Below are 18,630 nucleotides of genomic sequence, written 5' to 3' on the forward strand. Positions count from 1 at the left end.
AGATAATATACTAAAGGAATTAAATTTCTACAAGCCATGCAGTTGTATGAAATTATGATATAACAGTAGATAAAGTTAAGACTATTGTCCAACAAGTCTTAGAATATCAATTTGAAACATAAAACAATTGAAACGCTCTTGTTAATAAAGTTAAATGTTTACAAAAGATTAAGTTAGGTACACTAACTGGTTTAATACAGCGTCAAATAAAATTAGATGATATTTATTAATAAAATACACAATGCAAATTAAAATGACCTAAACATAATGTAGATAATGTAAATAAGAAAGATATATCTACAGCTTTTTATTTGAAAGCCTTTGACTGTGAAGATTGCTGATAATGTGAAAACATTCTGATGTTTATCAAGTAAACAAATAACTGGGAATGTAGAGTGCAAGAAAGAAGCCTCCACATGTGATGCATGAAAATAAGGATAGTTATATAAAGAAGTGTTGGTCACTTAATGAGGATGGAGCTTGGAGCAGAGATCCAGGAAAATATGAGATGGAGATGGTCTCAGGATCTTCAACCTTATAGTGGAGATGACAAAGGATCAGAACAACTGGCAAGATGTGGTACTTAAGAAGACCCATCCATCTCAGTGAAATTGAGACTCTGAAAGCACAATGTGTACACACACACACACACACACACACACACAAGACTTCCCTCTGACTCCTATGTATATACGCTTGCTTTGCTCTGCATTTGTCAACAATCCAAATAAAATTACTATTCTCCATTAACAAGCATGCCTTCTGACGTTTATTTCTACATACACTTCATTCCATGTTATATTTATTTCTTTATTGCCCACAGGGTGACTAAACACATAGGGGACAAACAAGGACAGACAAAGGGATTAAATCGATTACATCGACCCCATTGCGTAACTGGTACTTATTTAATTGACCCCCGAAAGGATGAAAGACAAAGTCGACCTCTAGTCTTTTTAATCATTCCTTTTCCCAAGACGCTCACAAGGCAGTGACGGTTTGGGCTTCCATAACATGCTAATTAACCCATAATTGGGATCCTGACAGGTGCTGCTGTTCTGGGTCAGATAGACCTGGGGACAATAGTGGCAAAGAGGTGGTTCCATGCTTTTCTCAGAACCCTGGAATTCTTAAACCAGAGCCCCATTACCAGATCCACTTTGAAGTCATACCTTGGATGTGTGTGTGTATGTATGTATGTATGTATGTATGTATGTATGTATGTATGTATGCATGTGTGTGTGTATGTGTGTATGCATGTATGTATGTGTGTGTGTATGTATGCATGCATGTATGTATGTGTGTATGTATGTTGTATATTAAACAAAATCTCTAAAATAACATCAATGAGGACAATGTCAGTTTTGTGGGGGGTTTTTCATGTTATACTATAATTACGAGGAAGTTATTAAATAGTTAAAAATATATGAACTTCTTTTTGAGTTATATGCATCATAACCAAATTTCGGTGAAAATAAAGATAAAGAAAAAGAGAAATGCATTATTAAAATTTGGAGAAAATAAATTTAGGTGCAAGAACCAAGGGAAATTACTCGTGTAAAACAAATGAACATCTACAAGTCGAATAGCATTATCTCCCTTAGTATTTGAAGCTATAATCTTGTCCCTGGATATTTTATGAGCCAAATCGCTTTTGCTCCGTTGTTAACATGAAAACTAGTGCGATGCGTTACATGATCGGTTCGTTGGTGATTAAATCGACATCCTGACCAGGCTAGCTTGGTGAGGATGGCTGCTAGAAATCTGTCAAGCGACAAACAGAAACTTGATGAAAGGCTGGATGAAGCCAGCAGAGCAGAATCAGCGACTGTTTTAGCAACACTGTAAGGAGACATATACATACCCGAATACCCGAAACAGTTAACGAACGTGCTATAAGACCATTTGGGGGAGATAATCCCTGTCAGAATATCTAAGAGATGAGTAAGTGGAGTTTAAATGTTTTCAGAGGGAAATGTGTGATTTAAGGCAGTGCTTTTCAAACTATCTGACGTGGCGTACCGGCAGTTCCCCCCCCCCCCCCCCAATGTGCCAGGGACCTATATTTCTTAGTAATTTATACCCGAAACAATATATATAATGAATATAATAAAAGTTGACAATTTTTTTTATCTTCTATTTATTTTGTAAGCAAATAATACAATATTACATAAGTATTTTATAATCTTTCTTTCTTTTCTGGAAACTGGCCGCGAACCGGCAGCTGATTGCCACCCCTTTGAGTAGCACTGATTTAAGGGAGATTTGGCTGTCGTTTCTAGCACATCCCAAGACAACCCTCCTCGTTTCTTTTTCACTCTCGCATGTATTGACGTTTTTCAATATTTTTCTCCCCATAAACACATTTATGTTATAAAAAATTATTTGAAAATTTATGATTTTTCTTCAACCCTACTCCACGCCCCTGATTGTTTCTGTTTATAATTTAAAATACTGGAAAGCCTGATGTCATTTTTGACATTCATCCACACTAAAAAAATGGGTATGTAAAAGATAATTAATTTTAGATACTTTTCTGTTAGAAAAAAAATTTTTTTTTTCTCACACACACGGCTTCGCTTAATTAAGGTGATGGTAAAAATTTAAATTATCATTGTTTCTTTTTTTGTTGATGCATGTATCCCACCAATGGAGCACGCGTGTGGTCCATTGGTATCATCACTAAGGGGAGGGAGAGTAAAAAAATGATAAATTTTCCGAACCATTTCTTCATAAAAAGATGCTCCCCATCGTTTCGAAGCCTGTGGTGAAAAACAATTGGAAAAATCTCCGTTACAACGGAGAAATTCCAACTTATGTGGTCTTCTTGATCCGAAACACCGTTTTTCCCAAATTCTTCTCCTCACTCCCTTGGAAAAAAAGTTTCCTCACAAATTTCTTTATAATCGTAATCTATGCCGTTTGGAAACTATTTGTATAAACTTTCATTAGAAGATACCCATTTTCCTGAAAGTTATGAGAAAAAATCGGATCGTGTGAATTTTCCGAAAGTCCTCTCCCCACCCCCACCCCACCACGTTCGTTTGCACGAATTTTTGTTTTCATATTCGTTTTCTACACATTTTTTTCACCTATTAGAGTGTTTGTTTGTTGTTGTTTTGGGGGGGAGTGGGGGTGACCGGGAGTTAAAGTAAACATTTTTAAAGTAAATATTTTTTCCTATATGTGAGAAGAAATCGGACGGGTGAAATGATAAAGTGGGGGAATACGATAATAATAATAATAATAATAATAATAATAATAATAATAATGATAATAATAATTAATAACAGAGGTTAAGAAACCAGAATTTTTGCGTAGTCAGTTTTCTATTCTTTCTTTTTATCTTTGGGTTTTCATTCTAATCCCAGTTTGTAAAAATATCTGGTTCACCGAGTTCCAAAAAAAAAAAAATATATATCAACTAAATTGATAATAAACAACATAAAAGGAAATCTGGGGTTTATTGAAAAAAGACCTTAAATTTCAACGTGAATCGTGAAGGAAACATATACTCATGTTGAAAAGAAAAATGAAAAAAAAAAAAGAAAGAAATGGCAGAATATATTTATTCTGTTTTCTTGGCTGTGATTTAGTGTCTTACGTGATACGAGACTACAATAGTACACTTGGGAACATGTGAGACTAGAAAAACTTCTCGTCTGACCGGAGAAATGAAATTCAGCTGAACACACAAACGCCGCCCCATTTTACCCGAATAAAATAAGTTATTTGCTATGTTTACATACGGCTTTCCACTCTCAGGGAGATAAGTCGTTTAGCCTTTCGTGAGGGGATTTCTAATGAAATATAGAATGAGTATATTACAATTCTTTTACTTATTTCGGTTATTTGACTGCAGCCATGCTGGAGTACCGGCTTTAGTCGAACAAATGGACCCCAAGACTTATTCTTTGTAAGCCTAGTGCTTATTCCATCGGTCTCTTTTGCCGAAACGCTAAGTTACGGGGACGTAAACACACCAGCATCGGTTGTCAAGCGATGTTGTGGGGACAAACACACACACATACACACTCACATACACAAACACATACATACATATATATCTATACGACGGATTTCTTTCAGTTTCTGTCTACCAAATTCATTCACAAGGTTTTGGTCGGCCCGTGGCTATAGTAGAAGACACATGCCCAAGGTGCCACGCAGTGGGACTGAACCCAGAACCATATGATTGGTAAGCAGGCTACTTACAACACAGCCACCACAATTCTTTTCGAAACTATTTAGAAAGTTGAAGGGTTTTGTAAAATTATTCACTTTTTCATAATACAGATGTTGTATGAAACACAAGACAACAAAAAGAATTCCGTTATATATAAAAAAATTTATGGCATGTTCTAATTTAAATGTGGATATTGTAAAACAAGAGGTCACTGGCCGGTTGATATCAATACGGTTTTTAAACTATCTCACTACTTCACATGTTATCAGAAAGAAAGAAGGTATTGTTCTCCTGTAGCGAAGTTTAAAGCTCAGAACGTTAAGAAAGTAAATACCACAAATTGACACTCTAATCTTTTCCTTTTTATGGTTAGGGCAGGTCGAATCATTTAATTTAGCGAACCCCGAATAATTTTGAATCGAATGAAATTACACTCGTAGTGAAACCAAAAGACAATGTTAATGACAGGTCTTGACATGAAAGGTAAGGTAGTGAACTCTCTGTTCTAAATTGTTTATTAATTAAATGGAGTCAAGCAATGGTGAACGGCTCTGACTTTTGGTAAGTACACTAAAAACCCTGGAGGCGTTTTTATCGTCAGTTACGCATTGCCTAATACATAACTATCAGGTCTTAGAACGACTTTGAGAGATATGCTGTCCCGCACTTAAATACATATACTTCACGTAAATGTTACTGTTGGGATATACAGGAATCTTGCAGGCATGAAGTGGATTCGATCCACTATACCTAAATTTGAATTAACACTGCATCAGAACTTTTCCCGCGGTGGAACAACGGTTTTGATCTGACAGCAGTTAGATATGTCCCAGACGCCTTTAGCTAGGCCGAAGCGGTGTCTCCACCACTTGACCTTTTCTGACCTGTTCTACTTCATCAAATCTAGAATAGAGATAACAAGACCGCCAGCTAAATCCTTTGTTCTCAGTATCCTTCTAGATAGCTATAAAAACAGGAGACCCCCAAGCAAAATTTAGTTTAGTCACCAGTCGGTGACGACTCAAGGAGAACAAAGTCTGGCTGATCAGCTACAGCCTTGGCCAGAGGGAGAAATGAAGTTTACTGTCAGCCACTGTGAGACAACGTCGCACACCTTATAACTATTACGAGCTCGTATCCTTTTCTCTTTAACACTACCATCTCTCTCTATATATAAATACTACTATGAGAAAGTGTACATACCTATACAAGCCAAAAAAATTAACTTTCTTTTCCTTGCATGTTTTAAGAACTGCATTATACGATTACACTAACCTACCCGTCGTGGTATGGCAACTATGAAAGTAACGGTAAATAAATATTTCTTAAAAACTTCATGAATTGTTCATCTTGCGCATCCTGCAGCACATCAATACAAACTAACAATTATCGTTACAATTGGTAATCTCCGACATTAACATCTCAATACCGTTACAATTGGTGACCCTTCCGTCTCCAATAACCCTACCGTTACAGATATTTTCTTATCCTTTTCTCTTCACTCCACCATAGTTTAATCAGAGAATGAAGGGAACTGTCCATGATCTTTATAAGGACTCGGAGTCATGGACAAGCAGTACAACAATCCTCACATTTGAAACTTGCAACACAGTGGAGTCTACCAAAGACCTAGTGATGGTGTTAAGGCAAGCAACGAATTAAATTTCCCAGCCAACAATTGTTACGACAGTTACTGTATTACTTTAAGGGGAAAATGGTGTTGGAAACAGAGTTAAACATAAATTATTAGGAAGGCATAGATTAAGAAAAGAAGGTATAAACAAATTGAATTCAGCCAAGTTGAACATATCTAAACATATTCGGGTGAGTCGAATATATTTATGACATCAACAATTCCAATTTCACAGTTTGCCTACCAGAATCTTATTTTTAACTCAATAGAAAAGTGTTCCCATAAACACAGGCCCAGGAAAGAGAGAAGGGGAAGAGAGAGAGAGAATATATATGACAGTACTTAAATTTGAATTGGGAGGACTAAGTGCAAGGATTAGTGCGGACACAACAAGCGTGATACAAAGAACAGGCTGATCCATCTCAAAGCACACACTGCCATCTTAGAAGAAATAAAGGACACACTGCCATCTTAGAAGAAATAAAGGACACATTGAACAATGTAGTTCTAAAAATACGGTCATCAACGAGATGTCTTTGATCATTGGTCCGCAGGGCCAAGGCTAACCTGGGCTTAAACAACATAAGCAATACTAAAGAAAGAGAAAGGGAAAAAATGGACACTGATGGACAGGGCCTTCTTGGACACTAAAAGCAAGATTTTCTTCCCTTCATGGCTGGAAATATATTTCGGCCAACTAGTTGCTTTCAACTGGCAGTAGGGGCTGCCTTTTGTCCTATTTGGAATTCCATCACCATAAAAAGTTGCTCTTCTCAACATCCAGCGCTTACACACACCGACACATATACATGCTCACACAGTTTAAAAAACTTATTCATCACTTCTCTCCTCCATCTCTCAGTCTCTCTCCACTTCACCCTTTTAGCCTTCCACAATCACATATACAAAAAACTGGGGTGGATGGTTGCCATTTGAATGGCAACACGCCGGACACTACGTAAAAGAACCAATCTAAGGATATTATTGAGAGGACCTAGAGCTAGAATCATGTTTGTTTGTTTGTTTATTTATTTTAATTCCTGGATTTTGTTCCGTTTGCTTTTTGCACTATCTATGGAGTCAAGCTAATACTCTTCCGATCAACCATGTCTGATAACTGTTCAATTATTCTTCCAACCTAAAAACAAACAAAAACACTCTTTTTTTTAACATGCAACCGTTCGGTAACATGAACTGGTTGTTATGAATCTAAATTTATAATACTGTATAGATTAGACTCACTCTGCTACCCTAACATAGGAGTTCCTGTTTTATCTCTGACTTAAGAGAATTCATCTGACAATTTACATACTTGTCTATGGTATAAAGTATTTTGCAATAGGCGTTTATGATCTTACAGACAAAACTAAGAATTTATAATTTCATCTCACTTTATAGATTTTAGAAAGAAAAAAAAAGTGATCGGATTTTACGCAAATTAGCAATCACCATTTTACACTTTTCTACACCATTCAAGTACTTTTCGGTTTTATTTAATTGCTGATAATTAGTAACTTCATTAGGTAAAAAGTCACACATTTATGAAGAAGCAGTGTAGTTGATTTTGTCGATAGTAGTAAATAAATATCTAATACTTATTTTATCGATACTTTCCTTGCAGACATGAAATACAAATTCAGCTCTGGTAGGATTCGAACCCAGAATGCAAGTACGGTAAATTCATTCCAAGTATTTCCGCCGGTTCACCAATTTGTTACGAATTAAATTCAATAAGTCGACCAGTGAAACCCAAAGCAACGAAATGCAAATAAAATGAACCGGAGTGGTTAATTTCAATGTCATGTGAGATCGAGTAAGTGCTGAAGTTCAACTGCTATTGTTGGTGGTTTACTTTTATTGCGCTGTTGGAGAAGGAAGAGGGACATTTATTTGGTGTAGTTGAGAGACGACAAAAGGCAAAACGATTGTAGCCGCCGTCGGAGGTGGTGACTTGCTCCGTTCGGCCACACTTAATCCAAACATGTTGTCGCAGCTGATTCCTATTCCTTTTATATTGTTATTATTACTGTCGGTGTTTTTCTCGTGTGATGTGATCGATGGACAAGTACGGATAAATTTAAACGGAGAATGGATAATACAAGCGGAAGGCAGCAGTAAGTTCATTTATTTATATAAAGAATGCTTAGAATGAATAGTGGAAAATACATAGATAATTAGGGTGGAGGTGCTATCTTTTGATATGACTTATATGAAAAGATCGCCTAGCGAGGGACTAACAACATACTAAATGTGTTCACTGTTTCTTTGAACATTCATTTCTTTCTCTCTCACTCTGTCGTGTGTGTTGTGGTGGGCGCCTTAAGATAAACTTTACATTATTCATAGCAATTTTATGAATTCGATCTGCTGTCTGTAGACATCTCCCTTATGTTTTGTTGTCCTCAACTTTAAAATGTTATTATTACTGTTCTTCCCGAATAAAAGTAAACAATTCTCGGATTTCGTCTAAATTTTAAAAACATTTTTTCTTTTCTTTTTTTTTTTTTTTTTTTTTTTTTTTTGCTTCATCACGTTCCAAGTTTATCTCAACTTCATAATTATAACTTGTGCCACCGTCGGCGTAATTGTGCTGAAAAGGGTACTCAACAATCTCCCTCAAGTTGATTCCGTCTCGAAAATAAATGAAACATGTTCGATAAGCAGATCTTAAATTTACTGTTAAAAAGGAGTGATCAAGATTGAAATGCTTTTGACCATATGTTTACTCAAGCAAAGCCGACCAGGTCTAAAAAAAAAGTTTAATCAATAATTGTGTAGTTTTCCATTTATTTTTGTACCTGTGTACGTGTGTGTACGACAAATCTGAAAAATTTACTTTAATTTCATGCTTGTTCCGTCTCAGTAGGAAGCCCTAAAACAGGCACGGGCACTTTTTATCGAGAAGCGGGCCACATGAGATATACCTCACCATCAGGCGGGCCGCATACTTTAAAAAAATGTAATGGTAATTATTTGTTAGGAAGTCCTGCAAGCTGCATTTTGCCCATGACTGCCTTAAAACAATGAGATACGATTTTAGAATGGAAGGTTCCATTTTTTTAAAAACTTTAATTGGTATCAGTTTGTTTGGCGGCCGTGGCACTTTCACTTCTGACAGCTAATAGCATGACAGTGCCACTTTTTCTGTTGATGCTATTCAACATTCGATTTATTTCTGAGATAGTTTAAGCTTTTGTTGTTTATGACGAACTGGTGTGAAGGTATGAGATTTGTTTAAAATGTTGTTGCTATCATATAAGACGAAACAGATTAGGACGATGTTGTAGAACATTCCTTTTCCACTTTGGCAGAAATCGTTTCCTTTTGACTGGGTGACTTTTCAGTTTACCTTCCTACTTTGGTCGATCTGCAACTTACGGTTTCGAACCACCAGTTCTCACTTTGCTGGCTTCAAGTCGGCATTGTGATTACGTACGTTGACAACTATGACTAGTGCCTAAGTGCTTTCCTCACCCCTTCTGTTCATGTTTCGATGCAATTGTAAATAATGGATCAATCTCCTGCAGGATAATTTGGTAATATGTAAGAAACAGCCCTCCTTCTACTCCGTACAACATAGTGAGCCATACACCGACCTTATGATATTATAGTCAAGCTAAAGAGATATGCGAGTTTGTAGTTTCGTCTTGAAGAATAACTCGATATTTCACACACACTGGTGTGCTTTGTGAGAAAAGGGCTGATAAAAAGGCTTAGCTACGGAGTAGCTCTCCCTTGAAGTCCCACTTCGTAAGAGTAGTTTCCCCGCCTCCTTCAGTTTTTAATATTCCTGTGTTTCACATCACATAAGTTATGATTAGGAAAAGACAAAAAGAAAAAAATCCAAACGCAATTTATCAATTTTTTTTTTCATTATTGTCCCCTGCTAACGTAACCTTTCCCTTTTCCGTGAGACATGGGACTTCGAAGGACAGCTATTCCTAAAATAGGTAGCGGGGAAGCTGGTTTGTGAGATATGGCCAGATTAATTGCTAATTGACAATATTGTTGAACAAGTTCTTTTAAGAAAAGTTTGTCGTTCCTCTTTCTCCCAGAGCCTCTGAACAAAAGTAGAAGTTAGAGATTTGTGTTTGCTCACGAAGAGTGTATGTTGAGATGGGTTTGCATCAATCAAATCCTAAAAGTGAATGTAGATGGAACACAACATGGTATTTGGAGGAATCGTTTGAGGAGACACACAGAAAAGGGTTTGTTAAAGGAATATTATTACATAGGTCAATAAACAGTTCAGTATTTAAAGCAAACAAAATGGAATTATGTGCTCAATGGATGGTACAGAATGAATTGTTCATGTATTTAACTACTTTATTTGAAACAGCCAGAAGAATTTAGCCATTCTTGCTAAACTGCCTTCACACTGCATCTTATTCCTTTGGTCTGATGCTAACAAAAATAATTGAAGTTGGTCAATGTTGCAACTGAAGAACATTTCAGTAGTTAAGAATTGGAGTCGAGAAAGCCCAATGAAACATAGAACAAGATGGTAAACATGTTTGTAAAACAAGTATTTGAAAAAGATTTATGTTTCTGTTTGTGACGAATATTTTCTGTAATCATTTATGTCTTGGATTTACTGTTCCATAATAAATTAACTTCTAGTATTGGAAGTAATTAAACACTGGGAAAACATTTCCTTCATTTGTTGTTAAATGGCTATTAACATAACAATATCATCTTCATATCAACAGGTCCAATAATATAATCTAGGGCATAATATCACTTTGATTCCAGAACTCCTTGGTCATGGGGTTGCTAGATTCCCTTGTTTGAAAATATAAGGACACAGATCGTGTTGCATAGCCAGCTAGAGACGATGTCTCCTGGGGCTAAATTCCAGCAACATTCGTCCTAAACCAGGACTGCCATGTTATGTTGCCAAACAATCTTTATTCCAAAGTACTGTTGCTCAATATCTCTCATTGTGAGATTTACAAATAATAATTTTCTAATTAGAATAATTTTGATTACAATTTAGCACAATTTTAGTCATGGTCTGCAACTCGTTTTGGGTAATTCTATCAAAGACATTGAAATATTTAAAATGTGATGTTAAAAAGAACACCTTGTTGTTTTTCACATAAACCACAAAAAAAAAAATTGAATAAATGAATTAACAAAACAAAACTATTTCACATTGTCAGAACATCATTGCATTAAGTATCTGTCTTTTGTTTCCCTCTTGTTTTCAGATTTGGTGACAAAAGAAGCAGCAAAATAATTTTCATTTTGTGTTATCTGCAGAAATGTTTTTATGTTCTTTTTAGAACCTACATGTTGTATGACTCCAGTTTTTAGTTGTTAGCTAATTCAAAATAACAAACATTTTACTTTGACAACAGAATGGTATCAGTTTTAATGTTTCAAGATGAGTCACAAAATTCATTTTGTGCGAGGGACAAAGGTCACGGCCTTCATTACTTCATTATAATGTTTTGAATGTTTGGAATATATTCTAGATACCAGCATGGAAGGCGGGTGTTAAACGATGAACTTTACACTTCTTAACATTATTATTTTTCAATAACATATTTTGATTAACGAGCATCCACAGATCTATCCACATTTTGATTTAATTGTGACGAACCAGAGCTTCATAAGGTGTGAGTCTGAAGGGTCCTAAAAAGACTTGCATAAAAGCTGATGCAGTCTTGGACTTGTTGGACTAGAGTATTTGGCACTGTTCATATATCTGTGGAGGAGGACAAAGGTTAGGGTCTTTAGGTCCCTGGTCCTCCCTGTTCTGCTCTATATTCGTGAGGCATGGACACAACCCTTAGGAGTTACCTGAACTTCTTTGGTATCAGGACATTTTACACAATTATGGGTTACCATTGGTCGGATTTTATGTTCAATCAACATTTCTATTCAGCTGGGACGTGTCCTGTGATCCAGATACACCAGCTCCAACTGTTTCGCCATGTCCCTCAATTTTCCAAGTTAGACCCTGCTTACCATGTTCTATTTACTCAGAATCTGCCTGGGTTGATGCCACATGGTCACAGCAAATGAGGAGGAATCTCATGGTGATGCAGCAACATACTTGTATCAGTGCATGCCTCCACACCTTACCTGACCTGTGGCAGACCATCTGCTTACTTTGTAACAAGAAACCCACTTGCACATCTTCTGTTAAGAACTTAACTTGGGTTCTTCTCTCTATAAAGAAGTGAATTCTTGGGAGGTGGAGAGAATATTTTGCTGATCTCCTAAATCAGTCCTAATAAATCTTCTGATGGACACAAGGTGCATCTAGGGATGAAGACTAACTTCTTGGAGACTGAGTTCACTGAGACCATTAAAGCAGTGAAATTTATGAAGGCCACCAGAGAGGAAGAGATTCAGCCTGAGATTTTAAAAGCCTTAGAGAAGATACTCTCTGACTGTTTTGTGTATGCCAAGTGATTTGGAAAGACATGAAAGCAATGGCAATCCAAAGGGATAATTCCAACTTTTAAAAAGAGAGACAAGGGCGAGTTCTCTAATTATAGAGGAATTTCCTTGGTGAGCCTCCCCGGTAAAGTCTCTACTAGGTCTCTGGGGAAAATAGAGTAGAATAAAAATAACTGATCAATAATTTGATCAAACTTTAGCCATGGTGTTCCATAAGATATTAAAATAATAAAAATGTAAAGAGTAAGTTGGAAAATAAAGTAAGAAAGGAATAAAAAAAAAAAAAGTAAATAAGGAATGAAAAATGTTGGGACAAAATTGAAACTAAATACAGCCTGGCCCTTCATGTGAAACCCTATCTTTGCCAACACATCTTCTTTGCTGAATGAAATATTGATTTGATCTTGGGACCTTCTTACATCCTTAAAAACGTTTTATTATTATTATTTTGTAGTTCATGTGTACTTTATATGCATTATTTAATAGGTCACTGAATATATTACAATCAAGGGTTATGAAGATCACAGATGGTAGAAGGCGGAACTAAATACATTACAACATTTATTTCTGCTCTCCTTTGTTCTGAGATCAATTCCAGCTGGTGTTTCATTTACTTTCAAAGATCTGAAGTCAATATAAAGAAGTGTTATTGTAAATACTTTATTCATTATAGTCTTTTATATTCTTTTTCCTCCACACAATTTAAATCTTTCAGTCACATGGGAATGATGTAAATCAAAAAGTTTTTGCTTAAAGGAATTTGCTAAATGGTTTTCATTTCTTTATGAATTTCTTTTACAAGATTCTTCAAGTGAAATTGTGTGTTGAAACAGATACTGTTATATTTTGGGATGGTCATTTGTTTTTGTTTTTTTTCCTTTGCCAAATAAACACATGCACTGCATATCTGTTCTTCCCTTCAGATTTATTTCATTATTGCTCTTATTGTATATTCTATGTCTGGGAATCTTTCATCACACACCCTGTGACCTCTTCAGTGACTCTCCATCCTATGTGTCCCCTCCTGTTTTGTTTAGTCCATTCTGAAGAGGCCACAGGATGTGTGACAAAGCTTTTCAGACAAAGGACACTAAAATAAGAACAATAATAAAGCTGAAGTAAAGAACAAATGTAGAGAGTGTGTGTGTGTGTGTGTGTGGGTGTGTGTGAGTGTGGGGGTGGGGGGGGGGTGTCCCCCCTTCCACACACACACACACATAAAAGAAATGACCATCCCGAAATATGACAATATATTTCCGTTTGAATCCTACCTGCATAATTCTCACACTAATAAATTGTCACATCTAAGACCAACACCATACCTCATTCAGGAGCTGCAGAATGGAAGCTTTATAATCTCTCAAAAACATACACACACACACACACACACACACACACATTCCCTGCTTAAGTGCTACACACAGCTCACAATTACTTGGAAATTGTATCTAGCAATGATCTTTGTTTGTCTCTAACAAGTAAGGTCCCTGATATTGAAAAATTTGCAAAAACTAAATCAGCCCCATCAATCTCACTAAATAAATACAGTATAAATGTAATATATATTTTTCTCTATTTTGCTAAAATATTTTATTTTTGTGCTCAAAAAGTTATTTTTAGGAGATATTAATTTTCTGGGCATCAATAGAATTTTTTCTTGTTTTGTTAAATCAGAAAATGATGAATGATTATAAATGGTTGTTTTGTTGATGCCACAAAATATTCTTGTTTTGGGAAAATAGAGATATAGAAAATAAATGTGCAATTAAATAGACGTTGATATTTTTAAGGAGTTTGTTATATTAATAGTAGAAAACTGGGCACCCTTGAAATATTTTTTAAAATGTTTATTTTAGATTTTTGTCCAGTAATGTTTTCAATACATATCAATTTTTAAAAAATATTCATAAAATAAATTTCATCATAAAACTAATTTAAACAATTTCATCTTAAAATTTCATTATCATTTGATAAAATTTTACAAATTTTATTTGCATTAAAGGTTTTTAATCTTTTCAAAAGTGATTTGTTTCTGTTCTTAACCGTTTAGGATAAAATGTGAAGGGCGTTCGGCTCACAATCATAAGGTCATGAGTTTGATTACTAGTGATGCGTTGTGTCCTTGAGCAAGATACTTTATTTCCCATTGCTCCAGTCCACTCAACTGGCAAAAATGAGTAGTACCTGTATTTCAAAGGGCTGGCCTTGTCACACTGAGTCTCCTTGAGAACTACATTAGGGGTACACGTGTCTGTGGATTGCTCAGTCACTTGCATGCTAATTTCATGAGCAGGCTATTCCGTTGATCGGATCAGCTGGGACCCTCGTCGTCGTAACTGATGGAGTGCTCCTATTTATAAAATTGAAATAATTTTTCTCTAATAACGTCTAAGGTGCCGGAGAAAGATTTAAGATTTCAAGAAGGAACCATAATCTAAAAAAACGTTGACAAAGACATGACATCAGATTAACTGCTCATGCTTTCAATTACATCATCATCATGACGTTCACTTTTCCATCTTCATATGAGCCGGATGGAATTCATTGAGGCAGATTTTCTACAGTCAGATACCCTTCCTGTTGCCAACCCTCACCTATTTCCCAGTAGCATATCCCCCCCATGGCCAGACGTTTTTCATGGAAGATTAGAAATGATGGACACTGCTTGTCTGGTGATGACGCTCATCTACCACAAGATGTTTAAACGAACACACGCACGCACACACACACACACACACACACACACACACAGAGGTTTTTTTTTTTTTCCAGTTTCCATCTACCAAATTCAATTAAATAGCCTAGGGCTATAATAGAAGGCATTTTCCCAAGGTGCCATGCAATGGGACTGAATCCAAAACCGTGTGTTTGGGAAGTTAAAAATTGTCCAAGTCTTTTTTTGTCACCATCACAATTATCATCACCAACATAATTGTCAGTACCATCAACATAATGGTTGCTTTTCAATTCTTGTAGATCTTGGCCAAAAGTGTGTTAATACAGAATAGGAGAACTGGGTGCATGGCTTTGGTGCCAGTCATTTGGTACATCTGTTTTGGCAACAGATGCCTTGGTGCTGGGAAATAACAAGTTTGATAATTAAATCATTTGTCAAATGTACAAATGTAAAAAGATAACGTTTTTACAGTTTACACTTAAAATCTAATTTTTCTGTCAAAACTGTAGTTTATTTACATAAAGTTGTAGACCTTTTGTATTTGTATTATCTGTGCACACCTGTTCCTTTTGAATACAATATGTTCTCATTTCATATCTTTCTCGTGAGGCAGTGAGCTGGCAGAACCATTAGCATGCTGGGCAAAATGCTTAGCAGTATTTCATCTCCCACTAAGTTCTGAGTTCAAATTCCGCCAGGGTCGACTTTGTGTTTCATCATTTTGGGGTTGATAAATTAAGTAGCAGTTAAGCACTGGGGTCGATGTAATGGACTGCCCCCCCTCCCTCCCCCAAAATTTCAGGCCTTGTGCCTATAGCAGAAAGTATTTCATATCTTTCTCATCTCAAGATACATTCTCCAACCTGAACAGAACTTTTGCTTTGTAACTTTAGTTTCTCTTCTTGTTTTCTTAGTCTTTGCCTGTTGATTTCTTTTATTCATTTCTCTACAAGTCAATCCATTTCAGTTTTGCAAGTCCAAATATATATTTTAATGTTTATTATTTAGTTCTTGGAAGATACACAATGCCCCTGGCCCAGGCTGAGGAAGAGAATATGGCTGGTGTTTAATTGAGCTTCTGTAAGTTGATGTTGATTGGGGAAAATTGTGGGCAAGGGACTGAGGTGCAAAGGAGTCCAGTTTGTAGAAATGATTCTGTTAAGTATTGAGGTAGAGGAGGTCTCTGCTAGATTAGACGGTAGGGAAGCCCGCATGATGTTGTTTGGTCTAAATCAGTCCCAATTGAATAGACCACTGGTCAACAATAATGTTCCAGTCTTTTATTCCATTTCTTCAACTCAAATTGTTTAGCTGCATCATGATATATTTTACATCACTCAAATCATTCTAGGCAATAACTTCCCCAAAATGTTAAATTAAGCTTTAGGGATTTTAGTGATAGTTTCAACTTAACCCTATACCTAAGGATGGGTCTTCTTTTACCACAGAACCCCTCCACTTGTTGGTCATACAAAAGAATTTTTGGAATGTGGTCATCTTGCATTCAAACAATATGTCCAACCCATCTGCACTGAATTCTCAACAGCATAATTTCGATACTAGAGATATCACATTTTTCTAAAATTTTCACTTTTGATATCTAATGATAGAAATAATAATAAATAAGCTGATTATTAATTGTAACATGTTGAAACTCTGCCTTTTAGATATGTGAACTGTTTTTAAAGATACAATTTAAGGAATTTGTTTTTATGTCTCAGCTGTCCTTATTTGGGCTTCATTGCTGTTTTGTGGAAAGTTATTTACTTTTGAGAATTCAAAGAAGTTTCTCTGTCTGATGAGTGAACTTTGGGATTCTTTTTTGACTATTTTTTTTTTGTCACCACGAGAGATTACCAAAGATTGTGAGATCTAGCAACTGTAGGAACTGAAAGATTTGGCTGTAGTTTCATATGTCTGTCCGATGTGTGCTGCAGCTGTCTTCTAATGATGTTGAATTTAATAATAATAATAATAGTGATAACAAGGGTGTTACATTGTTTCTGGATAATGTTTCAAACTTATTCTTCATGGTTGTATTGCATATCAGTTGTGAATTATTTGGGTTGTGTATGGACAAGAGCTGTGTATTAAAGATATTTAACAAGCCAAGGATGGTGCATGTAATTAGAAGTAACAGCAAGTAGGTTAATGCAGATAAGAAAGGTCATGTAGATAATGTAAAGACAACTGAAAGTTTTAAAGAAGTCTGACAATATAGTGTTATAACAGGAAAATCTGACATGATTAAAACTTTACTGATGTTAAGACAACATTTTAGTTGTACTGAAGTGCTAAAGGGGAAAAGATTGTTGGTGTTTGTTGTAGCATAGGTAAGTCTCTCTGGAAACTCTGCTGGTGGTTATTGTGCAGAGAAAGAGATCTGTGCAGGACATTTCATCCATTTTAAGCCAGTGAAGGATGCAGCAGCGAGCTGGCAGAAATGTCAGGTAAAATGTTTTCAGGATCAATAAAAAGATGGCGCATTCTATATTTTAAGCTGCCTTTCTTGTTTACAGTATTAGCAAAAGACATGGATGGGTAGGGAACAGAGAATATTCAAAAATAAGGAAAACTTCTTTTTTTGCAAAAGATGTATCTTGGTTGGGGTTTATGGTCTGCTTCCAGTTGATAGTGAGAATGGATTTGTCTATATATAGGAAAATTCTGGGACATCATCAAGAAATGCTATTGAAAATTAATCCTGGCCATTCACAGAATGATAGAAACCACGATTATCTTTGTGAATGTACCACCTTAACTCCCAAAGTTGGGGATTAATGCCAACACCATTCAATTGGTACCAACCTAATTCATATAATTAACCCTTTCATTACCAACCCGGCTGAAACCAGTTCTGGCTCTGAATACAAATGTCTTTTCATAAGTTTTGAATTAAAATCTTCCACCAAAACCTCAGTCACAATTAATGTTCCTAACACTAGCTCAATGATAACTAAGTTAATTTACTAAATTCTTTATCATATTTAAAATTAATAGAAAGAAACACAGAGCATCTCAACAGAAATATGGTAACAAAAGGGTTAAACAGTTGACAGCTGGGTTGCTGTGCTGGTGTGTGTGTGTGCGCATTTAATGTATATACATGTATGTAGATCTCTCTCTCTCTCTCTCTCTCTCTCTCTCTCTCTCTCTCTCTCTCTCTCTTTCTCTTTCTCTTTCTCTTTCTCTCTCTCTCTCTCTCTGCGTATATATATATATATATATATATATAATGTGTTATGTGTGTGAACATATGTACATACATTATCTGACAGAAAAATTGGTAAATTTGATGAGTGCCACTGAGATGCCAGCTCTGTACATGGTGCGGGGCAGGGGTAATTCTTATTTAATGAAATAGGGTAGCAGAGAAAGTGTCTGTCTAAGTATCAGAACTGTCACCTTCATCATCATCCTTGTCCCTCTCCATCCTTGTTGTCATCATCAGCAGCAGTAATATTATTATTTTTGGGTTTTAACTCCTTTTACTTCTTTTTTCTTTTTTGCCATCCCTGACATAATTTTGAAATCTTTCCAAAACATTCTCCACTTAATATTTACTGAAAATACTTAAATGTCAGCAGTCAGTGTGTGTGTGTGTGTGTGTATGCAAGCTTCAGTGAGAGTGTGCACGTCTTTGTAAATTTCTACTTATTTATAACCTTTATTTAAGGATGTAGATACATTTAGCAGTTTGTTTGTGTGTGTGTGTGTGTGTGT

At 35.9% G+C, this 18,630-nt stretch overlaps 1 protein-coding gene across 1 annotated transcript in view; it reads left to right on the forward strand.

Annotated features, from left to right (window-relative positions):
- The first annotated feature begins 7,669 nt into the window (after nucleotides 1-7,669).
- LOC106872483 (beta-mannosidase) overlaps nucleotides 7,670-18,630 on the forward strand; it is a 35,408-nt gene continuing 24,447 nt past the window's right edge. Inside the window, exon 1 of the mRNA XM_089364633.1 lies at nucleotides 7,670-7,933. Coding sequence (XP_089220759.1) covers nucleotides 7,801-7,933 — 133 coding nt within the window. The 5' untranslated portion in view covers nucleotides 7,670-7,800. The remainder of the gene's footprint in view (nucleotides 7,934-18,630) is intronic.

The sequence above is a fragment of the Octopus bimaculoides genome, chromosome 16 (assembly GCF_046866305.1).
Source record: "Octopus bimaculoides isolate indiv1 chromosome 16, ASM4686630v1, whole genome shotgun sequence".
NCBI classification, from domain to species: Eukaryota; Metazoa; Mollusca; class Cephalopoda; order Octopoda; family Octopodidae; genus Octopus; species Octopus bimaculoides.